Here is a 27,992-nt window from a genome sequence, read left to right as displayed (position 1 = left end):
CCCGAGACATTACGAATATAGACCTTTATTTTGACAGTTCTCGACGGAAGTGATACTGTCGTACTCCCGCAGACTTGACGTCAGCTGTTCTCAACGTGCAGACAGGTTACGTTGCGTTTCACTGATGCGATGCGTGATAACGGTCCTCCGCTTCTGCGCCGCATCAGCGTGCCAGCCCCAGCCGGATATTTGCACCTTGAGCCGGGCTCCCGCGAGACGAAGCACCGGTCATGGTCGCTCCGGCGCGATGGCCTAACGGGATTTTCCGGGAGGTGCGGCTGCCGGAACGCAGCATCAACAGGTCGCGCCATGGATGAAAATCCCGGTTTCTTCTCGCCGCATCGTCTCGTTTCGAGGGCACCGCTGGAGGCGTGATGTGGCCGTCGGGCCGAGCTAGAACCGGCGTGGGTAAGGTGCGTTGGAGTTTGACATCATGTTGTGTTCGGATTTAAAAGTTGTCCATAACCGAATTCGTAGTAATGTCTCCAGGTCACTTTATTAGGTACAGTAAAAGGATTGCGATATCCAATCAAAACAAGATATACAAAATGTCGCTACAAAAACGTTATTAAGCAAATATCTATAATGAAAGCAATTTAAAAATCATTTGTTGATCACTGATTTTCAACCAGTGCATTATTAAAAGGCCTCCGGTTTGGCTTTGGTCTAATTTCATAAAATTCGTGACATTTTACCAGAAAGTTCAGTGCACTTAAACAAGTAAAAATGTCGTTTAGCATTTGTTTGTGTTTGTTATTTCTTCAAATACATTTTGAGTAGCATAAACCTTCTTTGTGAGATTTTAACAAGAAGTTCAGGGCACTTGAAAAAGTCAGTGGTTTCCTGTCATGTTAAAAAATGGTTTAAAAAATAAAAGTATACAATTTTTATAAATAATAAGATTTTTATAGTCAGCTCGTCGAGTTGGGGCGGGGGGGGCGATAGGTTTTCTCTTTTCTGGGGGGCTTGGCAAAATATAAATGTGAAGCCCTGGCATAATCCAAACCTATGGCCTTCACGCTCTAATCCGGCGCCGAAGGGCGTCCCCCCCGCCGACGTGACCGATCTGACGGAGCGACGCTGTGACACTTCCAGGTGTGGCGCGGGTGGTGGCGGGGGGCGTGGCTCAACAGGATGGAGACACGCAGTTGCTTATGCTATTACTTCAAGCACCCGTGGTCTCGCGTCACGGCGGCCTACCTGGTCATCTTCTTCAACTTCCTCATCTTCGCCGAGGACCCCGTGTCCCACAGTCAGACGGAGGCGCGCATAGTGATGGTGGGCAACTGTTTCTCCCTGCTCTTCAACAAGTACCCCGGGGGCGGGTGGAGCGTCGTCAAAGCGGCGTGCTGGATGCTGGCCATTTTCACCGGCCTCCTCGCTGGGAAGTTTGTCTTCCACCGGCAGCTCTTTGGTAAGTCATGCACACCGGAATGTGAGTCAAACGGCGCAAGACTGTACACAAGCCCGAGCTTTGTTGATACGGTGACCTTTTCACTGCAGTCATGTTGACAGAGTTTAATTTAAAAAAAAAAAAAAAGGACCACCAAATTTAGCGCATGGACCTTGAAATAAGCTACTGATGAAGACGTGCTGGAAAATTTATTTGAACAGACTTGCAATAAGTTCAAACGGATTTTAAATAACAGTTCAAGGGTTAAATGCTAACAATGTAGCATTTTTTGAGGGAAAATTGTTTAATGGACAATTAATATTTATTTATTTAGTTTTCAATCACAGTGGTATATTGTCTGGCACAGCTTAAAAAAAAAAAAGAGCATTATGGGAAACCGTTTTTCTAGCGTATCCGAGATAATGTTTTAGAGACCGATGTACTTCCTTCTTTAACAGTTATAGATCTGTGTTTTATTTGTGCTTTGTTTGGCTTGATCTGTTTTTGGCGCCCCCTCTGGCCGCTGTTGATATTACATTTTGTAATGAGAAAGGATGGTGTGCATGGGGTCAGAATTGTAGTAAAAGTATTCATAAATGAGACGTCCTGTCAAGGGACAGGTGACGAGCCTACAACTTTGAAAAAACACAATGCTTTTAACAGGCGTCCTACTTGAAATAATGACTTTGAGCGTTACTTGGTAACCTGAACAATTGCAATAATGTATATTTAGCATTTTGTCTGTCATTTTCTCTGTGCACATCCTGCAGAATTGTGGGAAAAACTGTCAAATGACCATAATAAGAAAGCCATAAAAATGACCAATAATCTTATTTAACTTTCAAATGTACTGTTTTAATGTAATGTAGGTCTAGCACCAAGAAAAATAGCTTTTTTTTTAAAACTTGCACATGCACCATACCCCTTTGCATTATGGGAAATAATTTCTAGAATTTAGCTTAAAAGTACATTCAAATGAATTTGAATTAGAATGTATTTGAAACGCCATTTGAATATACTTGCTAGTACATTTATGCATGAACGCTTCAACGAAATAGTTTGGAGTTGGCGTTTTTTTTATTTATGTATATTCGTTGTTGATAGTGTTTGTTTATTTGTTCGTTTTATTACCGTCCAAGCTTATTCGATGCTAACGATTTACAAAATAAATAAACGAATCAAATGAATACCTTGGATTGAATCTTTGGACTCCTGAAAGAAACGTAAAAATACACCTTTGGGGTTGAATGACTTAAATTTCTCTTGACTCTAGTGTGTTGAACAGCTTGTTTTCCTTGATTTGTGTAGAGCCATTTTCCTCACTTGGTTGACTTCTCCCAGAGCAGCCTTGGCACATAAACGTCTCCTTGCTGCATAAATAGAAAGCTTCCCTTCTGCCCGAGTTTTGTGACATGATACTTCCTGCGCACACAACCCTCACGGTGAGCTGGATGTTGACGATGAAAGCAGCCACATCATTCGATAACGAATAGACGCTATATAGACATAATATAAATAAATGGTAGGAGATATCCAACTGGAGTGACATATGCCAAACAATTAAAACTCATTCACTGCCAAAAACCTTTTTATACGTCCAGAAATTCAATAGCAGCTATTTATATATTTTTTTTTTAAAAAATTCTGTGTTGACCTTGATTTCGCAGAGCGACAGAAAAACGTGCGTCACCGACACATTTGCCAATGCTTTCAAATGAAGCCTCACGTCCTCACTGCAACATGTAATATCAACAGCGGCCAGAGGCGGCGCCAGAAAACAACAATCAAACCTAACAACGCACCGATAAAGCGCAGATTTGTAACTGTTAAACAATATGCCAAACAATTAAAACTCATTCACTGCCAAAAAGCTTTTTATACATCCAGAAATTTAATAGCAGCTATTTATATTTATTTTTGATTTTTTTTTCTGTCACAGACACATTTGCCGATGCTTTCAACTGAAGCCTCACTTCCTCACTGCAAAATGTAATATCAACAGCGGCCAGAGGCGGCGCCAAAAAACAACAATCAAACCTAAAAACGCACCGATAAAGCGCAGATTTGTAACAGTTAAACAATAAACTAAATCAGTCCCAAAACAAAGATGGCGGACAAAGTTGTCAAAAATGTACGTGAGTGCTCAAGTTTCGTTGAATAAAAAAGTAAATGGACGATGAATAATATTTTGAAAACCGACGATGCAGGGACGCAGGCGAACGACAACTTTGCTGTCTTACCGAGACAACATGGACGCAAAAGTGGACACAAACAAACAGGCTAGCTCTCACGAGGGTATTTGTTCACGCAATTTTCCAGCTCCTATTATCCATGTAAACAGGCGACTACTTGAAAAATTCCTATGGAATCACACGTGTTTATTTTGCACGGCTGTCGTCAGAGAGTGTCAGCGTGGAAATGCCAAACTCTGATTGGTTGTCGCCCGCAGATGCCATCTGGCTTCTGTCATATGTGCCACGCAAAGGCAACGTGTGTACAGTAGCATTCATCTTCCGGTCAAAGTGCAATGCGCGCGTACTCTGCTTGCTAATTTGAACCGCAAAGATGTTTGCGGAACGCGATTTGCACTAATTGCTTATTTCCATAAATTCAGTGACTCCGCACCATCAATAACGTGTCTCGGTGGAGAAGACACAAGGCCGCACTGTGAGATCTCAGCTCATTTTGCGTCGGCTTCGGGGACGGCGGATACTCCCAAGCCGCCTCGGAATATTCCGAAGATGAGCTGGGGATTGCGCTATATCAATGGAGGTTATGATTGTTGGGCTGAAATGAAATAAAATGCGCAAGAGATGGAGGCACAAAGTACACATAGGTGGTAGTTTGTGTACGTCTATGCAGGGGTCCTCAACCCATGTCTAGGGGGCAAATGTTGGCCCTTTTATTATTGCGATGGGTGACTTTGGAAATTTTAATGTTGTTCATCTATTTACGTATTTTTCGGACTATAAGCTGCACTGACAACAATTTAACAGAAAATTATTTTTTTTAGCTTGAATTTCTTGGGCTTTTGCACTAATGTTCTACTTAACGCACTTAAAAAAACACAATAGTATGGATTGAAAGGATGGGGGGGGCAAACTAAATACATTTGAATCACTATGACAAAGTGTATCAGAATTGTGCACACAACTATGAATTATAGATGACTATTGCAATTGAAAAAATAAATTCAACGAGTATGACTTAGGTCACCTTCAGTCTTTTGCTACCAGCTGTGTGTGTTCGTTGTGTGTGTGTGTCAACAGAAACTTAATCAAAACTACTGTGTAACATCTGACACACATAATTGCTCCCCATGGGCTCCAGTACTCCTGTTTTATTATTTATTTATTTTGTGCTGCTAGTTCCGGCTCTTATGTTGGTCAGTGTGTGTCCACAGCGACCGTGTGAGTGTGTGTGTGTGTGTGTGTTTTTTCTTCACCCCTCGGCGGGTCGTCGCTATGAATGTCATCTCGATCGCTGCACGCTATCGTGATAATATACAAGGAGGCAGATGTAAATTTGAGCGTGAGACAATTTGGACTCGGCGGGGAGGCTTTATTGAGATTTTAGTTCATTAAAAACGGGCCGCGATCCGTTTTGGTTTTAATTGGGAATTGATCAAAATGAACAGTCTCATTACATGACACTTCAGTATTATATGAGCTTATTTTTTTTCTGTATTGACTGAGCTCACCGCTAGATGGAGACATTACTCCGCTTTTGTATCGCGTGGAAATACTGGAGATGAAAAAAAAGAAGAAGCAGGCCTGGACATGAACTAATGAAGATTTTCACGCGAATGCCTTCACACTGTGACTGAAATGAAATCTCAAGGATTTGACGGAGGATTTCGTAGTGCTTCCTTTTCCGCGTATGTGTTTTTTGTGTGGCCACCTCATCCGTATGTCGTAACTGTTAGATACGGAGCATCCAGCCCGGACAGCGCACATGAATCATTCCTTATCGGGGGGGGGGGGGGGGGGGGGGGGGGCGCCTAGACTTGAAGTGCATGGATGGGCTTGCTGCCTTAACTAGCTCCCTCGACCCCCACCATTTTTTTTTTTTTTGTACTGATACATACCATGCGCGTAGCCTTAAAAGCAGGGCTCATTGGCACGGGAGGCAATTAAGTTCAGCCATGCAAGTGAATTCAATTATGCAACAGCGATGAGCCCTGAAATACCACCGAGCAAGACGTATGGTTTGGAATCGATGCTGGTCAATCTCGGTTATGGCAAATTGATGTTGAACACGGATGTCGAGGGCCCTTTCTATGGCCTCGCTATGAACACAAAGACGGCGGTTAACTCCACGAGCAGTCAAATACCCACAACAAAGATGGCCGCCTGTGATGTCCACACAAAGGGAAACCTCAAAGCGGATGGATGTAAGACTGTACGCGAAGAGCCGAGCGTATCCGAGTAACCTTGAAGCACTTGACTGCTGATTTATGAAGTTATGAGAAGATAAATGGCATTACAGCGTTGTCATCAAGGGTACTATAAGGGCTCATAAAACATTCACAGTTGGACCTTGCTTATGGCAAAGCTTATGCTACTGCTCATTTTGTACCAATGTGCATAACAAATGCAAGTTTTGCTAAGTCTGTCACTGTGCGCAAAATGCTAAGGCTATTAATGTACTATTAGCATAGCGACAGCGTCTTCCGCTAATGTGATATGCTGCTGTACACACACACACACACACACACACACACACACACACACACACACACACACACACACACATATATATATCAAAATATATATACATCAAAACCACAGTTGTGATAATTACAGGCTCAATCAACACAGTTGGTTTGTTCAAAAGTGATCAGTAGGAACGGGAACTGTGTCACTTGAGTCATTTACATCTATTAAACTGCCGTTTAAAGTAATCCAAAGTTAGCCTTTATAGCACAGTTGAGAGCTGCTAGTAGCTAACGTTTCTAGCTGTTAGGTGCTAATGTTGAGAAAAGTTGGTGTTGGTTAAAAAAAAAAAAAAAATGAATTTTTGAATTACTGTATTTTCCGCGCTATAAGGCGCACCTAAAAGCTTTCAATTTTCTCAGAAGCTGACAGTGTGTCTTATAATACGGTGCGCAACGCAACCCTTAACGCAACCCTGGCCACTGATGTGGCTTCTATTCTGTGCGCCTTATAATGTGGTGCGCCTTATATATGAAAAAAATATATTTTAAAACTGGCCATTCATTGACACTGCGCCTTATAATCTGTTGCACCTTATAGTGTGAAAAATACAGTACTATTTTTAAGACGTACCCATACCTTTTGGCCTTCATTTTCAAAGAAAAAAAAGCGTCTTATTCATGGGGATTTACGGTATGACATTTTCTTTTAATGATTGCAGTGTTAGAGGAGGCTGTATAGCTCAATAACTGGCATTTCCAGACCAAATACATCACTCATATGGAATACCGTGTCTTTTATATCCAAATGTACTCCCGTGATTGCAGATTTCATCGGGGCGCGGATCTCAAAATGGCTGTTACGTTAGCACCCAGGGCAATCTTTGAACAGGCTCCGAGTGGTCCCGTCGCCAGCAGACAACACGGGCTCGCCATTACGCATTCAGCGCAGCAGACCTCGCATCAGAAACGATCTCATGCTCTGCCAGAGAGACGCTATATTCCTCAAGTAATTTGATTTCGGGCCTGGGCCGCATCAGGCAAAAAACGCCACGGGTCACGAGCGTTTAAATGATCACCGAGCTCAACCCAAGCGCAACCGGTATCATGAAACAAGCGTTGCTGTCAGGCGTGCGGCTGAAACGAAGTGCGACCAGAATGTTTTCCGCGTCGGGATTGACCAACTCGGACGTTGAGAGATAATCGCTCTTAGGTTGTGGAAACGACACCTCGGATCGGTCCTTCATCTAAATTTAAATCCCAAAGGGCACGCGTCCAAGAGAGAGGGACGTTATCGATCCATGTAGATCGTTCATTTTGTTTCATCTCTGCGCGGCGTGCGTCTTTGAGGGTTGACAAGCTGCTGGAACCGCCACTGACGGTCCCGTGTGTCCTTGTCACCTTTAGGTCGATACCTGCGCCTGCAAGTGTTCCGCGAGGATCACGGTTCCTGGATGATCATGTTCTTCACCACCATCCTTTTCCTCTTCATCTTCTCACATGTCTACAACTTGGTCCTTCTGATGGCTGGGAGCATGGAGTAAGCCCCGCTTCACCTCATCCTTATGCTCATTTTTCAGCTCCACCCCATGCCCATTGACCCAAACGTCTCACCTAACCACGGATTCAATCACGCTTTGATTAATCGGACAAAGTCTTTAAACAAAAGGCCGGTGGATGCTGACAGGTTGCCTTCAGTTACACATATTCATCCGTGATCCTGCCACAACATCCTCATGTCAGGCTCCTGACAGAAATCCATTTATGCATTTGCGAGGTGTCCGTCAAACGTTGGGAAAAACAGCCGAGCACGTAGGTTCGCAGCAAAGACATGTCTTTTTGTTTGTTGTTTTGTTTCAGTGATAAAATGGCCAGGCTAGTGAAAAATCACCGGACACACGGGGGTTAAAAAAAAGAAAAAAAAAAAAGTGCTTCGAAAAATGAGAAAAAAACTATATATATATATATATATATATATATATATATATATATACAGTATATATATATATATATATATATAAAATAAATGTGTTTCGAAAAATGAAAAAAAACTATATACATATACATATACATATATATATATATATATATATATATATATATATATATATATATATATATATATATATAAAATAAATGTGTTTTTAAAACTGAGAAAAAAAAAATATGTGTTTAAAAATGAGAAAAAAAAAATATATATATATATATATTTGTGTTTTTAAAACTGAGAAAAAATATATATATATTATAAAATAAAATAAAATAAATAAATATATATATATATATATATATATATATATATATATATATATATATATATATATATATATATATATATATATATATATATATATATATATATATATATATTTTTTTTTTTTTTTTTTTTTTTTTTTTTCCCCCCCAGTAAGAATGTGTTTTATCTTCTGTATCTAGAATTCTCTGGTCAAGCAAAGATGTTTGTTATTCTATATCCGGTTATTCGCTAGTATTTTCAGTAGGCTACCTGAATACCGAAATATTCCATAGCTGCATCCCTAAGAAGACAAATATAAGGGTGAAGACTTCAAGATCTGTGAGCAGCTAAGAACAGCCGCAGGGATGAGTTTGTATAATCAGTTCATCTATCACTTTGGCCTGCTTCCTGCGGGTGACATCAGCATCCACCTTGTTTGTCGAGATGACAGAAGCCCAGGGACAGGTCCACCAAGATGGTCTACGCTTGAGGAGAAATCTATCCAAAAGCGCGTTCCTTTAATGACCTTTTCACACAGTAAGCCACCTTTGCCAGGACGACAGTATGAAACGTGTCGGGCAGCGGTGGTAACAAGCTTGTGAGTGAGAAACTTCACACCTTTGTCCAGCCAGCCTGGCTTTTACACCGTATCCGTTACAATCTTCCAAGGTGGGACATTGACTCATTTCCCCCATTATGTTTCCGTGTCATTCATATCCAGGATGGCATAATTGAGTTTTTCTTCGGCTGGTGGGATCAGTTTGTACTTTGTGAATGGGTCCATCTGTCACTCGTGCCTTCCTCCCGCCAGTGACACGGGCTTGGAAAAGACGGCAGCTGAGGGGCAGGTCTGCTCAGATGCTACACACTCGAGGAGCCTTTGCTTGAGCGGGACTTGATTGTCAGAAGCAAGTGCGTTTTTAGGTGCATTTTTGCATGGAAGGGGGGGGGGGGGTAAGCTTAGCTTCAAGGCAGGGGCAAGAAAAGCCTGGCGGGCTTATAACACAGTAGTGGAAACTACATTGATTTTCTTTTAACACCTAGCTAACCCTCGTGCATACGTGGTACCAATGTGGGACATTTTCCATGATTTCTTTGTGAAATCAAAGGAGAAGCATTGAAAAAAAAAATACTAGGGAGTTGAAATTTCACGCAAATTATATGATGACGTTCAAGTTCAAAATACAACCATGCTGCAAATTCTAAAGTGGTGCAGCTTGGCGTACTAAATAATTAGTACTGTAATGTGTGATATTGCATTTCCTGCGATTTTTACCCAAGCTCTACAGCGGTGGTTGAGATAGGCCAACAGATACAAAATTTCTCGACTGACTTGAGTTTGCGTGTTCTCCCTGAGCCTGCGTGGGTTTTCTCCGATCACTCTGGCTTCCTCCCACGCTACAAAAACATGCAGCAGGTTTATTGGAGGTTCTTAACTGTCACTGGGTGTGATTGGGTACGTGAACGGTTGTTCGTCCGTGAGATTGACTGGCAACCAGTTCAGGGTTGCCCCTGCCTATTTTCCATCGATAGACGACCGGACGGATATTAACCACATTCCTGTCAATCACAATACGCAAAACCGAGACAATGTATACATAATGGTCAATGCAAATAGTGAAGTTTGTTGGTCGAGAGGTTCTCATTACTCATCATGCGCTGGTCACATCTTCATTTTTTTTCTTTTTAAAGGTCTATAGTAATGCATAGGCCTATGCCTAAATAAGCATTGAGACTTGCAGTGTAAATATGCAGCATTCAAGAGATATACCGTCTATAAAAAGCAGCAACTAAAATAACGCATCAATTCCATCAACCGCATCCGTCGCTCCTTATGGAATGCTGTAAAACTGGAATTTACCAACAGGGGGTGCTCTTGTAGCACTCCCGCTTGTTTTCTCTCCTCACAAGCAGTACGTTAAGCGCCTGTACCTGCCAAAAACCATTAACGTTTTCATCTCTGTTCTACTGCGACATGCAAGAGCGGAGTTCACGCCTTGCCCGGGATGCCCCTCAGAAAATGAACGCCGGCCTACGGTGGCACGAATGCGTGTAACTTCAAAAAAAAAAAGGTGACGGAGACAGAGCGAGAACGAGAGGATGAGTAAGAGTGGCACGCAAGGAAAGTCAAGTCTTTTTGATCTCCATCCAAACCTTATTTGCACCCCCCCCCAACCGCTCCCCGAGCCTGCAGCACGGTTGCCATAGCACAAAGAAAAAGTTCCACATGCTTTTGTGGCTGCTGGCGGCCCCCGCTGCGAGAGCGGGTGTTCCTTCGCATTTAGTCGCTATGAACAAGCTGCAGTGAAGTCTTTGAAAGGATGTTGTTTTGTTTTGGGGGGCAGTCAAGAGATGACTGCCGGAGCCATGATGTGCGCCGTAGGGGGTCAGGGGGTGTTCCACACACACATTTGCGCCACAATAGCTCTGTCTCACACCTCGCTCAAGGTAACCGTGGGAACATGGATGCGTGACCTCAAGCTGCAAGCCAGCTGTGCCCTTTGTCATTGGATTTTGGCCTGGAGAGTTGCTGCTCGGGCTCAGCGACTTATCGCTCTTGGATCTCAGACGGAAAGCTATATTTATTTTTAAAGGGCTCTTATCCTCCGAGCTCACCAATCGGCGGCATGCTGTGACGGGTCACGCTCACCAGCACTGAACTGGTTTAATAAAAAAACCTCCCAGAAGTCAATTCTTTTGCCGCCGCTTGACAATGCGAGGCACTAAGCTAGCTTGCTCCGCGGCATCATACTTTAAATGTCAAATGTGAGCCCCCTTCCCTCAAAAAAAAAAAAAAAAAGTATTTTCCGCACTATAAGGCACACCGCATTCTGCGGCGCACAGAATAGAAGCTAGAGTAGTGGCTGGGGTTGCACGAGATGGAGCTACGCTAAAGGGAATGGCAACAAATCGCAAACCGAATTCTTCAAAGTCTTTTTGCTGCGCTTTAACGTCGGGAAAATACGGTCGGTATAAGACGCTACATTAACAATTTAGCACATGCGCGAGCAATGGAGATGCTAGCGGGTTAGGTTAGCGACGAGGACGCACTCATAAATTAAACATTCATAATATCAGCAGTTATTTACTTTTATTGGCACTATTTTACTCTACATTTGGTAGTGCAATTGTACAATTGTTAAATTTTGAGATAACAGGTCTCAAAATTATTATTGTTAATTTGTTTTGCTGAGGGACTGTTTTTTGTTAAATAATTTTATTGTATAAAAGAAAAAAAAAACATGTAACTGCCATATTTGATTGCGAAGGAGCAGAAAAATGAATGCCATAATTGTACATTCTAACCGTTTTTTTTTAACCTTTGTGACATCATGTTACAAATTATGGAAATTCCTTTGATTTTTTAATTACATAAAAGAATCAATGGGGAAAAGAACCATAAAATTTCCATCAGCTGATTAAAACGTGTAAAATTTCAAAATGCAACGATTCTGACATTTCTATGTGATTGCAGCCGGACGTGCGAGATTTTGTGTGCAAAAATGGTCATTGTCCAAATTTTGGACCATTGAAAACCATTCTAATTACAATTTTTGAAATGCATTTTCATAGGCTTTATGACATTGATTTCCTTGTGATGTTTGCAAAATTCTCTTCAACGGCTGTCAAGCTATGACAGCAAACAGAAAATTCTTTGTTGACTCGTGTTTCACCTCGAGACAGTAGGTGGCAGTAAAGACCAGTTAATGTCTATGTCTTAAAGCAGGGGTGTCAAACTCATTTTTATTGTCAGCGGGCCGGTATGACTTTGATCAAATAAATTTTAGATGTGTTTGTCACACTACTAACTAGTTTTGAAATCAGAGAGCGATAGAGAGCAAACAAATGCTTGTTTTTTTCCCGTAATTTTATAAGCTCAAGTCAACTGACAAATGTGGTATTTTAACCAGAAACTTGAATTCGAATCAGCATTTCGCGGGCCACATCAAATGATGTGGCGGGCCGGATCTGGCCCCCGGGCCTTGAGTTTGACACCTGTGTCTTAAAGTGTCATCACTTCAAAGATTCAAAGACAGACCATAGCAGTTTTCATTTTTTTGTGGGTATAAATTGAACCTGCATATGTATGGATAGAACTGATGCCACTGAACAAATCGCAAACCATATTTGTGAGAAAACTGTCAATCCAGTACAATGTTTTTCTAAAACCGTTCAGCGCAGCTCAATTCAATCCATTCGTGTTTTTATTTGATGTCCTGTCTGGGGCTGTGCAGGCAAAGATGGAAAGGTCGCTGAGTTATTCTCACAACACATTTTCTAAGTGCTCCCTTTTTTCCCAAACAACTCATAGGTTACGTTACATCAGCTTGTAAACAGAATAAATGGCACCCCGAGGACAATAACTTATCTGCGATAGAAGGTTTTGCGCATTTACTCATACGATATGTCCAGTCAGAAGAATTCAATGGAGCGGGAGCTCTCCGGGCTGTGTGCGGCGTGTCAGCGGTCTGTTAAGCAACATTATTAACAGTCACCTCTAGGTCAACAGCTATCAACCTGTTACCTGCCATGTGTCATTTCAGGAGGCAAACTCAGCCCGTGGTGGCTCCTTGGGAGCTGTAATCCACGTGAAGGCTATTTGCATTTTAATGTAACTGTCAGATTGGGCGGAGGGAGGGAGGGAGTCCGGGGGGGTATTTGTGCGAAAGCAGGCCGGTGTGACCACCGGGAGTGTGGTGGGCCTCGCCAAACGTTTGGTTAAATGGTGCCATTCCATTCCTCCGTTTTACAGTGCCATTAGCAGCCAAAATCAGCCTCTAATTAGTCTGTGTTATTTAATTAAGTCGGCCAATATGAGGCGTACCCATTCATCACGTCTAATTACGGAGGAGGCGGGGCATAGTTATGCGATTGCGGCCGGGAAAGGAGCGAGCGGCTGCTGTCCGGAATCGCGTCGGCACGTTTTAAGTGGCCGCTGGCGTTGTAGCTTGCGCTCACCAGTCTTCCAAAGATTTCGTTTGATTTCCAGGACTGAACCGAATTCTGAATTGAATTTAGAATGGCCCCTAGATTCAAATTCAACTCGTGATATTTATACGTTTAGACATTTATACACAAATTTTGATCGATTAGCAGTCAAAATTTCATTTTCGGTCATTTCGAACCAAATTTTTTCCAATATTTCATTGGATTTTTCAAAATGGATCTCAATTGACAGGTTACACTGTAAATATTAGGAATCGGGTGAGAAACTCAACACCATTTCACACTGGTAAATAATATATAAGGGTGAGAAAATAAGAGGATTTTGTCATGCAAACATGTGGGAAACATTGCCTCCTGCTGGTAGGATGACAAAGTGCTGGATTTAACTTGTCATGAAAAAAGTGCTTGACTTTTTGAACATTAATATCACAGAGGAGCAGCTTAATTAATCGTGGCAGCCAATATCGTGATTGCGACTGAAATTCGATTAACTGTGCACCCCTAATCTGATATAAAATCAATATACATTCGGGATGTTCAATTCCACATTTTCAGAGTATTCAACTCATGAGTAGTCATTGGTACACAGTATTAAATACTACAATTACTTTTGAAACCAAAAAAAATTCCTTCCAAGTAAACAATGATCCATCATTTAAGAACATTTTCTTTTTCTAATATGAATTTTTCCCTAAAATACCATGGAATTAATGGTGATTTTCTATTCTTAACCAGTCGTTGGATCAACTGGCACCGGGCCTCCGACCAGTGGTTGAGGACCCCTTTTGTAAAGTACTTAAATAATTACTTCAAAACCAATTTTAATTTATTACTTTAAACTACACTGCTAAGCTTTCTAACATTAAGGAAATTTTTACTTACTATCAGTCTCTGCATTTCCAATAGGAATTATGTCACATTTTCAATCGCGTGGTGAGAATTCATTTCCACTTCCTGTTACTTTAATTCGATTCAGCATCACGTGAGGTGGAATCAACTCCAACTCCAATCCATCCATTCAATTGAATTGAATGATGACATTCTGATTTGTGCGCCGCCGCCTTGCTTTTCTCTGTAAATCCTCCTGGATAGGCTGTGGCGCCTGTCATGTGTGTGAGCACGATAAGCGCTATAGAAACCGATTGTGTGGATATTTAAAGCGGGGGGAGGGGTGCATATGTGGAGGGGGTGAGGGTGGGATGAGTTATGTTTAACAAGAGCGATACCCTGAAAGGGTTTAGAAGCCATCATGGTATTTGCCGTTGTTAACCGTGATCTTTTGTACGTGCTCTAAGCCGGGCTAATGCACAGACAAATGGATTCAAATGGCTGAATAAATAGCACGTGGTTCCATGTTAATGCCGCACTCCCAATACCGCTGGAAACCGTATCATGCTAACGCTAGGAATTATGGCTTTAATAAGGCACAGAGAGGAGACTTAAGTGGTAATCTTAAAGCTACAATGTCAGCGGGAAGACGTCGGGACTTTGCCAGAGGACGCTGCGGTTGGGTTCGTTTAATCGCGCCTTTTATCGTAAGCATTTTTTCTCCTTCAGCCATTTTCCTGTTTACGTGAGTCAGTAGTACTATTGTTTTGGAAAAAAAAAACAGCGTACAGTAATAAAGGCAAATGTTTTGCGGAGGAGTTAATAAGTTGCTCCATGTTCCCATTAATTTGCTCTTAGTTTGAAAAGATGTCCTTCAATTAGACTTGCTGATAAGTGACATTTTAACAAGGTTTCTGCAAGTATCAGCAAATCTAATTTAAAACTTTTTATTGCTGTGTCTGCAGGTATCAGCACATTTCATCTAAATCTTTTTTATTGCTTTGATAAGAGCACAGTTATCTTGGATAAGAGTACAGTTATCTTTTCAAATTACGGGAAGATTAATTGCAACATGAAGCAATTTATTGTTAAAATGTGTTATAGTGACTCCTTTGCAATTTTTTTTTCTCCTGGGCTGCATATAAATTCTTTGTTCACAGAAGAGATTTATGTTGTTCAAGATTTAGTATAAACAAATATTGTATGCAGATTTGATTAGGTTACCCTTGCGCACAAAAATAAATAAATACATGAATAAATGAGTAAATAAATAAAAAGACTGCAATAAACTGATAATCGTATTAAAATAAAGATATTAAGATTATTACACTGAAGTACATGCTATGATACAATGATGCATGTAGCTTGTAGAATACTTTTCAAATTATGGTATGAAAAAGTACAGAATTTTGAAATTCCAAACGTTATTTTCGGATTCTTACACGACACTCCTGGACCATACCTTGTGAGAACCACCCAATTTTTTATCAAGAAGCCTTAGAGATAAGAAAAATCTCCTCCGATTGCATCATCACGATGTTATTGTGGCATTTGCGAAACGGGGACCGTCTCTCACCTTCCTACACACAAACAAATCTCGCGCTATCTCACACAATGACTTATTAAATATGAACACGGGCTTTCACGGCGCAAGGCGTCGACCCCCTTGTGATTTACCGGCATGTGGGAATACCCGGTGTTATTCCAAGCGGCGAGGTGACACGTTTCTTACCTCGTTATATCTTCCGGCTGCTTTCTGGGACAGCGAGGGGGGCGTGTCAGCGGTCCACTCCATATGTCACTGGCGCGCTCCTGCCAAACAGCAGCAGGCTCAAACAATAAGCATCATCGCTTTGACGTATACATGTGTCAGCTAGGAAGAGATTTACATTTTTATGTCAGCATCTTGTCATTGCTTACTTGCCGGATGGTATTTTAGTTGCCGTTTGTAACGCTCGCAGAATGTTTCCCGTCATGATTTTTGGTTGGGGGCTATGCAAGGTAGTATAAAAATACAATATATTTGTGGATTTCTAGAAAGCTGTGGAAGAGAAGAGTTTGGCCGAGTAAAAAGTGAAGACATTTTTTTTCAGCTGTGATTTGAGGAACTCAGCACAATATACCGTATTTTCCGGACTATAAGGCGCACCTTTGTATAAGCCGCAGCAGCAAAATATGAGCAAAAAAAAAAAAAAAGTCACGGGTAAGCAGCACTGGACTATAAGCCGCAGGTAGCATAACATGAGATTTAAATATAATAACATAAGATATTTACACAAAAATATGGTACATGGAAGTTTATTTATTTTTGTTATTTATTTTTTTTGTAATTGCCAACAGCAACATCCTCTCTTTTAACAGACTGAACATGCCTGCATGTTTAGTCCCAACATATTTATAGAAAATAGACGGATGGATATTTTCAACACAAACAGAACACTGTTAATTAAATAGCAGTTCAAAATCAAAATGAATACTTCAATAGCATCTTTTTTTTATCTCCTTTTGTTTGATAGGCTATTTTATTTTGAACATAAAACACGTTGCACATAATTCATATATACAATCATAAATACATAAATAAAATCATGTATATTGTGTACTGCATATAAAATTGACATGTCACAAATTTACCCAAAATTTTATACATTCTCTTATTCAATTTAGACATATATACTTTTTTAATAATATATTTTTAAAACTCTTTGAGCAAAGCTTTTCAGTTCTATTTCATAGTAGTTCCATAAATTGAAACCTCAAACAGATACACACATTTGCTTGCTGGTGGCTAGCAAAAAACAAAAAAAAACAACAACAGATAAGCCGCACTGGACTATAAGGCGCAGGGCTCAAATCATGACAAAAAAGTCGTGGCTTACAGTCCGAAAAATACGGTATTTTTGGTCTTTGTGTTCAGATGGCGTCGTTAAATAGAGTTGAACTTGGAAGACTTTCAGGACTTTACCAAATGACATTCACTTTCATTCATAAAACACGAAAGTTCTCAATCTCAACAAGTTTCCGTGTCACGAGATTAATTGAGATGGGACCTTAAGATTACCTTGAGGGATCGGGTTTACAAGAGTGAGGATGGTCTTTATTGACATCTTTATGTTCCACGATAACTAGCGGCCCTCAGTGTTGCATCCTGTAAATCCGATATTACGCTTTCCAGACAGGCAATGCATTCCAATGCGAAGTCGTCCAAGGTCGCTAACGTTTCGAATGAGTTCAGCCGTTTACGGCGGCAACGGCGGCAGCGCGAGGTCGCCGGCGTGGTCACGGTTGCTGGCGAGCGGACCGAAGACACGTCTATAAAATTCTGTACGAAGGCATTAAGTGAAATGGATAATAAAATATGAATAGAAATCAAGAGTGCTCGATGACACGGGAGGGAAAGCTCTTAGTATGCATTTTACAACTTTTTATTGATGGCGCTTTGATTTGTCCCTCAGTCCTCGGCATTTCAGCTTTCGCTGAAGCTCAAATACAACTTGGATATTTTTTCTTTTAACGATGAAGGTTAATACGTACAAAGAAATCCAATCATTACATCACTGGTACTTCTGAGCTTTGAGCAAGAGACAGCACTTGAGCTGAACATATTTGCGCCACCGATTTTACCGACAAAAATCATCTCGTTTGAACACTCCAAACACTAAATGAAATCCATTTTATTTTCACAAATATATTAGCAACTTCCAAAATTAGCCACTGATAAGAATTCTTTGCAGTAGGGGCCTAAAACATGATATTTTATTCTTTCTACAGTGCATTTAAATTAGATTTGGCACATTGGCGATTTATTTTCTGATTAAATATGTGTTTTGTTGAACTGATATGTTGGTACTGATACTATACGTAATTAAGCCGCAAAACAACATAAACACAGCCAACCTATAAGGTCATGATAGTTGTTGATATTGCAAAGCGGGAAAAATGCCGTAGAGCAGACGAAAAAAACGTCACAGTCCACGTCATGAAGTGAAAAAAACGTAAGGCAGGGACGTCGTGAACCGGGGGTCCACTGTATATTTACTGGTGAAAACTTTAGGGAGTAAGTTTTGATTCAACTTTTTAAGACATCTTGATGACGGCGGCAACTCCCAAATGTTTCCGGTTGAATTTTACAACATGTATTGTATAAAATGAATTTAAAAAGTCAAATTTGAAGTTGTTCAATAAGACGTTTCAATAAAGTTAAGCATTGAAATTTGCTTTTTTTTTTTTTTTTGGTTTACACACGGCAAAAAAAGTCCTGAGGCGTCAATAATTTCTGTTTTGCTTAAAATTCAGTATTTTCCACACTATAAGGCACACCTAAAAGCCTTTAAAAAAAAAAGCTGATGGTGCGCCTTATAATCAGGTGCGCCTTGTATAATGGATCAATATTGAGATTAGGATTAAGTAAAGTAAACTTTACCTGTTTCTTTTGTGTGTTTACAGTTGAACAAGGTTGGTCATATTAACATTGAGTTATTATGCTATTGAGAGTTTAGAGTGATTATTTGAGTTATTGTTGTTATTACTTTGAGTATTACTATATTGTGATTGAAAAAGTTTTAAAATATGTACTTAATTGAGGGTGTGCCTTATATATGGATTTTTTTTTTAATATGTCATTAATTGAGGGTGCGCCTTATAGTCCGGTGCGCCTTATAGTGCGGAAAATATGTAGATGGAAAAAAAGGCTTATCTTTCCTACTGTCTTCAATTTTTTTCTGAGGCCTGCACCATTCAAGGCTTGCTTCAGAACGTCCATTTACCACCCGTGAAACTAAGTGATTGACAGTGGCTGAACAGAAACGAGAAGATGAATACTTTTAATAATACAAATACATTTGGTTATCAAACGGCGGTTCCACGCGGGCTTACGACCGCGGTTGTCCGTAATGCATGCTAATTGCTTGGATCCAAGACTTTAAAAGCTGCCGAAACGTCCTTGAATGTCATGACGGAACGAGCGTGGTAAACCTGATAACATCCCACAGAGGATCTGAGCTGGCACGGCCGACAACGTTGGCGCCGGCCCTGCCATGAAGCCACGGGAGCCATTTTGTGGCCGATTATTCATGACGCTACGGTACTGTAATGTTCCACTACATTGGATTCTCTCATTAGGCCAAAACTGACTCGAAAGGCCATTAAAGTTTCAGTCGGCATGAATAAGTCAGAGAATTCTGCCTCTGATCATGCAGCGCAAAACGTCCCAAAACTCATCTTGGGAGCCGGGCGAAAAAAAAATAATTAAAATGCGCCTCCTTCAGCGCTGGGGTTGCTCAATTAAAAATGTGTGAAGGGCAGGAGGTTGGCGTCGGGGTAGCCTTTTTAGATTTAAAGTCCCAGCGTGTGGTTCTAGGAGCCATTTCCAGGAGTATCGATTAGAATTTTGCTGCTGGGTAAATGACTCCCAATGGGAGCTCGGCAGTTAAGGGGATCACCGCCGAGCCGCCGAACGTCTTATGGGCTTAATGTGCGCCCCAATCAAGACTGGTTTATTGGCGAGGCCGGCGGGGACCGGGAGGGACGATAACGTCCGTGCAAGCCTGTCAGATCGGCCCCATCATGCAATCGATGATAACATGTAAATAACTCTTTCCTCGCAGCTGGTCTAAACGGGGTAATCATTCATTTTGCATATTTAGTAGAGCGGTGGTTTCCAACCTTTTTTCACTGATGTACCCCCAGCGAAATACGTTTGCAGCCAAGTACCTCAAACCAGTGCAAATCATTTTGGGGTTAAAAAAAAAAAAAGCGACTTAAAACATGCCATCAGTGTCTGAATTATTAAACGTGACTCTTTATATTACAAATTTTGGAAATTTCTCTGATTTCTTTGTGACATTTTAAAAAAAATCAATGAGGAAAAAAAACAAAGGAGCTGAAATTTCCAGCAGATGATTAAAACATGTAAAACTTCTAAAGTCTGACAATTCTATGTGATTGCAGCTGGATGTGAGAGACTTTGTATACAAAAGGCATAATTTTCCAAATTTTGGACCATAGAAAACCATTACAATTACAATTGTTGAGATGCATATTAAAAGGATTTATTACATAGTTTTTGCAACGATTTTTGCATTATTCCGATGAGCGGCGGACAAACAGTAGAGCGGTAGTAGAGACCAGTTCATGGATTTGTCTTAAACGTGTTGTCACAGGCGACAAAGATGGACCATAGCGTTTTTCAATATTTTGTGGGGGGTCTCGTCCGAGCGCCCTCTATGTCGGCGGAGGGCTCTTCTAATTGATCGATAACTGATGACTAAATTCACCAACGATTATTGTTGATAATCGATTAATCATCGAGCCGACTGTTTTTTTTTAGTTCTAAATCGTCAGATTGAGTTTAAATGTTTGTCTCAACAGTAAATATTCCATTTGTGATTTATTTTTTTTCAATACCATGGAAATCGGCAACACAGTGCCTTTGTTTGGCATTGTATAAAGACAAGTTTCATAAACTTATGCTTATGAACTTTGATGAAATAATTGTATATATGTGTATCATGCGCCTATCATATAAAAACACTTTGCTCGCACACCTCTTAACCTACCCACTCACACACACACGAACACACAAATATACACATGCACACACACTCACGCTACAGACATAAAAAACTCCTTATTTAATATTATTTTGAAACTTGTAACGGTCTTCTTTGTAATCTTTGGAATAAAACAAGGAGGAGAGCCCCAGAGCACCGGAAGACCCCGGTGCTCTCCCTCTTTTGCAAAAGATCGTGTTTGACTCAGAGTTTTGGCTTTTCTCCAGTCTCTCATTATTGATAACTCTGACATAACACGGTCCTTCGAGCCGGATTCCAACATATCTGCGTCCGTGGGGGGGCCGCTGATAGCGACTGAAGACTGTGCGCACAGCCAGACTGGGTCTGTAGAAGAAGTCCACTTTCCCGTGGCCGGTTGCATCAGCATCCTCCCTGACAAACTTGTTGTGATTTTGAAAGATCTATGCAGCACTAAGGTTGCAGCCAAGTCAAGTTGTGCAGAAGAACGCATCATTATGGGCATTGGTTGGGAGCAAACCAAGATGAATGGTACTATTGACTTCAAATGGAGCCCCTTGAAAGCCTCGCCAGTGCCCCATCCATTATATTCATGACCTGTTGGGGTCGAGGGGAGGGGAGGCGCCCACCTGCTCCACTCCGGTCCGAAGACGGTCGAGGAGATCAACGAGCCCTCCTCCTCCTCCTCCTCCGCTGGCATAAAACTGACCCACTTCACCTCAAGCCGCCTCCCGCAGTCCCCCGCTGGGCTATTACCTGCAGAAAATTGAGCTGCGGGGTTGGCTTTGCCAAGGTAGAAAGTAAAAGCTTTTTTTTTCAAGAAAGCGCGTTTCATATTCTTGCGACGTCACCCTTGTAAAGGAGCGCCGACGTGCCCTTGAATGCGTACGAAGCGCCGAGACGGCCGTGTTGATTTGAAATCATTTAGACGCGGGGCAAATTGGCCCAGCAAATGGATCGTTTGCCAAAATATGCATAGCCCAAATGGAAAGCGGCGCTACGGGATAAATTGTGTTGGCGCTGGCGTGGATCGTTTACAATCGCACAAGCCTGGCGGAAGGTCGAGACGCGGCTCCTTCTCACGGGTTGACGTTGATTGGCTCAGACTGCTAGCATGAGTAAAAGTGGCGCTGTGACTGTTTTCTTTGCTGTCTTTGATTGCCTACTTACAAATATTGTCATATTTGCTGTTCTGTTCATGTGTTATAGGTCTCACATGGTGACAGATTACATGGGCATCAAGAATGCCAGCTTTATGAAGATGGCCGCAGTGGGGACTTGGATGGGGGACTTTGTTACGGCGTGGATGGTGAGAGTCAACAGGCTGCGGTTTGTCTGATGCTTGCATGCCATGATCTGAATCGTACTGACCTCAAACCGGCCTGGGAATATTTGTTAACTGGCTGCGGGTGGAAGTTAGAATCAAGGTTAGAAGTAGATGGCTTGCGGACAACAAATGACCATATTTGTCGACGGGTAAGAGGGCTGGATACCAATTTCAGCTTGGAATGGACTGGCCATTCAGGAATCTCCTAAAACTCCTAATACCCACCACAACCCTAAAATTGACAGTCCCTAAACCTTAACTATATGGTAATGGCAAGATGAATCAAATAAAAATAGGTAGGGATGGGCAAGGACCAAGACCAGGTACCGGTGCTGACTATTACTTTTTATGGTCGAAGCCTGAACATAATTTTTTTCCCGGTAAGTCAGGACGATTACGATTTTCGTCGATTCTATTCAAAGTAATAATCCCAACAAACGCTTACCTCAAAAAGGTTCGATTTATCACAAAATTGTGTTTAAATTGACTGAAAAATGTTCAGACAACAATAATGTATACTAAAATCAGTTTTTATGTAAACTCAACTTGTACATAACTTGCTTAAAGGGACAATGTGTACAATTTAGACTGTTTTTAATTGCGGACAGCAAGGGGTGCTGCATTTACCATTGTCCGAAGCTATAACAAACATGGCCGCCTCCGGAGGAGTGCCACCCCCCATGTGATATCATTTCATGATAACTAGACCTACAATTATATTTAAAACATACCGTTGGTCGTTAAGAAGTCATTTATTTGCAAGTCTGAAAATTTTAATCATTTATTTTATTCCTTTTTAATGAAAAAACGCTCTAAATCTTACACATTGTCTGTTTAATTGCCACAATTATGTAGTTAATAACTATCCTGCAAAATATAGATTTTGCAATTTAACTCATATTCAAATGGTCGATTTTTATGAAATTCATCAAATGATTTCAGTTTATTGGCCTAGCCTAATCTGCATCCACACAATCAACAGCATACAAAAGCATGCGCCAAAGTGTGAGTTGTGAAAAAGTTATCCCTTTAAATTTGTGGTTGTCGATTACCGGTAAATTTGAACCCTTACAGCTAACTTGTACTGTAATAATCAAATTGTCTCTAGAGAACATGTCAACGCGACATTAACTTGATTAAAGTTAAGCCAAGTCTGACCGTGCAGGGCTAATTGGGAAGATGAATTTGATGTGTTTTATGAGGCTCATTGAATCCCCCCCCCCAAAAATGCCATTCTCTCTGGCTGAACCTCATCTTTTTTGCCTCACCGGGTTCTACCGATTTAAAACAATTGTCCTTTATTAAGTCTTTGAGAGGGAGTACGACAAGTAAATTATGTAAAGCAGTGTATAAAAAAAAAATTACAAGCGTATAACATTTCACGGGTCAGCCGCATCCTATTCAGTCGGTTTTATTGTGCTAACAAACCCTCGGGCTATCCAGCCGTTTCATCCAGAGGAAACACGGGAACACCCCTCAGTTCATTTGTCAACGAAAAAAAGGCAAAAGCTCTCCCCCGCAATTGGCGTGCGCGCGGCTGAAACAAGTTGACAAGCTCCCACGGCTGCTGACATTAGTATTCCTCGGATACCGCAGAGCCAGAACAGGCCATGGGACGAGAGAGACCAGATTGGAGGAGGAGGAGACGGAGACGTCTGGCCAGGGAGGAAGAAACAAGTCAGGTCGCGAAAAAAAGCCGATTCCAGAAATGATTATTTTGCGCATAGCGTTAATTCAACCAGTCGCATTGAAGAAGACGTCTCTTTTGACGTGAGCGGACAGGACGTATCGAACGCATCGTCTCCACAACTGACAGCAGCCGGGATATTCGAGCGCTCATGTGAAATCGTAATATACGGTATTTTTTTTTTTTTTTTTTACTCCTTCACTGGAGGAAAATTTGAATGTGCACGGTTCAAAAACAATTCGTAGCATTGGCACTACCTAGCGTTGTCATGTGGAAATCGATTAATCGGATAGAATCAGACAGATAGAATCATCAATTCTAAAAATATTGGACGAACAGCCCAAAATTGGATGGTGACCAATATTACCGTATGTTCCACACTATAAGGCCCACCTAAAAGCCTTAATTTTTTTCAAAAGCTGATGGTGCGCCTTATAATCAGGCACACCTTTTATATATGGATCAATATTGATCCATATATATAGATCAATATTGAGATTGGGATTCGTAGATGGGGAATGAACAGATAAAGCAAGCTTTATCTGTTTCTTTTGTGTGTTTACAATTGAACAAGGTTGCTCATATTGACATAGACTTATTATGCTATTGAGAGTTTAGAGATATTGTTTTTACTTTGAGTATTACTATATTGTAATTGCACTGGAGGAAAAGTTCCCTGATATAAATGTTGCACTACATGTTATACCTTGTGGTCAAAAAGTAAATTGTCATGGAAATACTAGTAAAATAAAACATAAGACAGTTGTTTATTCATTTTGGGAGTGAATGGAGTTGTCAGAAAGCTGCTTTGTGATCTACTAATAAAGTTTGACAGCTTCTACTGTTGCGCCTTATAATGCGGTGGGCCTTGTATATGGAAAAGGTTTTAAAATGTCATTAATTGAGGGTGCGCCTTGTATTGCGGAAAATACAATACTACAAAAACATTTTATTCTAAATTAGGTTTTATTGGCCAATTTTTGCTGCTTAATATTTATTGTTTATCTGAAAAAAAGTTGTTTCTCCAATTGAGTCCACTTAGATACTACAATTGTTTCTACAGGTGACAGATATGATGCTTCAGGATAAAAACTATCCGAACTGGGGGAAAGGTGCGAGAAGGTTCTGGAAACGGGGCAACAATAGGATTGTCCTCTTCTGGTAAGATGTTTTGATGCGGTATGTTTGACATACAGTAGATCTGCGTATTGACTGTTCCCTAATCATTGCGTGAAATTGTTAGCGTGATCTGTGTTGTGATAATAACGTAAAAATGTGATTTGATCTTTAAAAAAAAACATGATCTAGTACAGTAGAGCGAGGGCTTACAAGCAGCCAATAGCTGTGTTAATCATCCATCATGGGTGTCAGCACCTTTATATGAGAAGAACAAGGAGGGCAATCGATAAACATGGCAAGGTCACATGGCAAATCCTCACCCTGCTTTTTTTTTTTCTTTTCCATCATGACCTTTCAGTAACTGCTAAACAAATGCTGCAAACCCCCAAAGTCTTTTGTGGCGAAAGTGTTCATTCCAATAAGTAATGATTCTCAGGGGGTGCACATTTGTGGAGGAGCTGGAGAGGTTTGAAGGCTTGGTCTAGGGAGGTTACACAAATGTCTTCATTACGCATTTTTTTTTTTTTTTTGGTTTGGTTTAAATTGTGTGTTCACATTGCTGCTCTGCCATGGAAGTTGCATATTCAGCATTTTGGAATTGGTGGGGGAGGATTATTGGAAAACAAACTCTTAACCTGAGTAAATTGAAGGACAAAAAAATCACAATAATATATATTTTTTTAATCCAATGACTATATATTGAATAATAAATAATTATTAGTATTGGTAATAAATACTCTTCTTTGCATAATGAAATTTTGTCTGAATAACAGATAGAATCATCAATTCTAAAAATATTAGACTAACATTCAGAAATTGGATAGTGACCAATATTACCGTATTTCCCGCACTATAAGGCGCACCTAAAAGCCTTAATTTTTTTGAAAAGCTGATGGTGCGCCTTATAATCAGGTGCGCCTTATAGATGGATCAAGAATATACATATATATGGAAAAAGTTTTAAAATGTCATTAATTGAAGGTGCGCCTTATAATCTGGTGCGCCTTACAGTGTGGAAAATACGGTACTTTGTTTGTATCACAAATATTAATTTATACTTTTGTTTACGTTAAATTAAGGTTTCAAGCATTTTTATTCGAGGCCGCACCATGATTGATGCCGTTCCGATTTTGTGCCCGGGAGGAGGTCTCTACTCTTTGAAATGTCACTGTTTAAAATGCAACAGTTTGAACACGACAGATATCTTCACTTTCCGAGGGGGTGTGGGGTGGGCTTTGTGCCAATTTACGTGGCATTTACAGTTAGCGCGGTGTTTAGAAACGCACGCACAATTACACTCCATTTATCTTGACAGGAACACAATTTAGTTGACGTTGTTAGTCACCACACTGACTCCCCCGTTCTTCTTCTCTTCCGGGATGTAAATAAATGCACGCCTCATCTGGTTTGGATTTGGGGCAAAATAAATGTTAGTTTCAAGGTTGGCTTCCTCCCTAATTCGTTCATAAATCTCTTCCGGCCGCAGGAGCGTGCTGGTCTCGCTGACGTCGCTCGTGGTTCTGGGCATCAGTACCGACTGGATCTGCTGGGACTGCCTGAACCAAGGCTTCCTGCCCAGCGATGAGGTCTCCAGAGCCTTCCTGGCCTCCTTCATCTTGGTCTTAGACCTCCTCATTGTCATGCAGGTACGATTGCTCCCCAGCGGCCAATTAAAAACAACGCACATACACATAAAGGAGAGTCGCTGGGACGTCTCTCGGCCTTTTTTTCCCCATCCGCCCATCCCCCTCTCCCAATTCATCAATGACGAGCTGCGGCGCGGAGCAGCGGGCGGATCGTTTGATCATTCTCGGCTGGAGCGGTGGACGCATACCGTATGCGTGCATGACACGCATGTATACACTTGTTTAAATACTGTATATTCTGCTTATATGGCTCCCCTGCCATTATTTGCGCCCTTGCGATGCCACTTTTCACCCAACATGAACCCCCTGCAACGCTCTACAACGCGGGCTGCCTTCATTTCCTTCTGCGATGACTCACAAGATTAGGGACACACACACACACACCTACACAAACAAGCTGCTGTCTCCCATAGGAAAATCAATAGGGCCTGTCTCACTGTGGCTCATGAATATGCAGATGTTTTTGTCCGGGTATAAACAACTGTAAGGAGTGGCGATGCTCGCCACCGCTACCCCCAAAAGCCCCCCTTCTCCTATTATATGCGGAATCAATTCACTGTCGATGACTTCTTGATTGAATTGAATTCAAGGCTGGATACTCACAAATAATAGTAATAAAGTAAATGGTTACTTACTTGCTGAGCGTAAACCAATGAAAAAAATGAAGCCTAAACTTACTTGGAACCAAGCACATTGCTTATTTTTAAGCAAATTTTAATCATTTAGCAGTCAAAGTGTCATTTTGGGTCATTTAGGTATCATTTTGGTGTATAGGAATCAGGTGAGAAACTCAATGAGATTTCACCCCGATAAATGATATATTAGGGTGAGAAAAACATAAGATTTTGTCATGCAAACATGTGGGAAACATTGCCCCCTGGTGGTAGGATGACCAAGTGCTAGATTTGACATGTAAAGTACATGGCTTTTTAAACATTGATATCGCAGAGGATCAGCTTAATTAATCATGATAGCCAAAATCGTGATCACGATTTAAATTTCATTAACTGAGCAGCCCTAAATTACACCTACCTTGACTTATGAGTGTCCCTTATGAGTGTAAAATATTATTTACAAATAATATTAATAAACTAAAACAAATAAAGTAAAGAATTACTTGCTGAGCGCAAACCAATGAAAAAAATGAAGCCTAAACCTACTTGGAACCATTGCTTATTTTTAAGCAAATTTTAATCAATTAGCAGTCAAAATGTCATTTAGGTATCATTTTGGTATATAGGAATCAGGTGAGAAACTCAATGACATTTCACACCGGTAAATAATATATTAGGGTGAGAAAAACATAAGCTTTTGTCATGCAAACAAGTGGGAAACATTGCCCCCTGGTGGTAGGATGACAACGTGCTTGATTTGACATGTAAGGTAGATGGCTTTTTAAACATTAATATCGCAGAGGATCAGTTTAATTATTCGTGACAGCCAAAATCGCGATCACGATTTAAATTTGATTAATTATGCAGGCCTAAAATATACCTACCTTGACTTATGAGTGTCCCAATATCGCGTAACTTTCAGAGCAACACTTGTGTCCGCTTCATGTTTGGCTAACTCCAGCAGTCAAGCCTAGGTCAAACAGGGGACATTCCGAATTAATTACTCCGCGC

The 27,992-nt window shown here is 40.9% G+C and overlaps 1 protein-coding gene and 1 long non-coding RNA gene across 4 annotated transcripts in view; one reads left to right on the top strand and one right to left on the bottom strand.

Moving 5' to 3' along the window:
• Window position 1: 1 nt before the first annotated feature.
• Window positions 2-27,953, bottom strand: LOC148422864 (uncharacterized). Of its 2 annotated transcripts, XR_015865827.1 has the most exons (4): window positions 27,866-27,953; window positions 15,791-15,870; window positions 1,201-1,409; window positions 2-393 (listed from the first exon to the last, which is right to left on the bottom strand). It is a non-coding gene; the product is annotated as an uncharacterized LOC148422864 (long non-coding RNA). The 2 variants fall into 2 exon arrangements; XR_015865826.1 differs by lacking the exon at window positions 2-393 and having other exon boundaries at window positions 737-1,409.
• Window positions 72-27,992, top strand: part of tmem117 (transmembrane protein 117) — a 34,733-nt gene continuing 6,812 nt past the window's right edge. Inside the window, exons 1-6 of one of the 2 annotated variants that reach the window (XM_088416470.1) lie at window positions 72-413; window positions 1,096-1,414; window positions 7,455-7,587; window positions 21,798-21,897; window positions 24,666-24,763; window positions 26,208-26,367. In XM_088416470.1, the coding sequence (XP_088272596.1) occupies window positions 375-413; window positions 1,096-1,414; window positions 7,455-7,587; window positions 21,798-21,897; window positions 24,666-24,763; window positions 26,208-26,367 (849 nt within the window). In that variant the 5' untranslated portion in view covers window positions 72-374. The remainder of the gene's footprint in view (window positions 414-1,095; window positions 1,415-7,454; window positions 7,588-21,797; window positions 21,898-24,665; window positions 24,764-26,207; window positions 26,368-27,992) is intronic. The other variant, XM_088416471.1, reaches the window with a different exon arrangement.

This window comes from Hippichthys cyanospilos, chromosome 6, assembly GCF_059441005.1.
Source record: "Hippichthys cyanospilos isolate Australia breed blue-spotted pipefish chromosome 6, RoL_Hcya_1.0, whole genome shotgun sequence".
Classification (NCBI taxonomy): domain Eukaryota; kingdom Metazoa; phylum Chordata; class Actinopteri; order Syngnathiformes; family Syngnathidae; genus Hippichthys; species Hippichthys cyanospilos.
The sequence above is the reverse complement of the archived record's forward strand: the minus strand, read 5'-3'. Positions and strand labels throughout refer to the sequence as shown.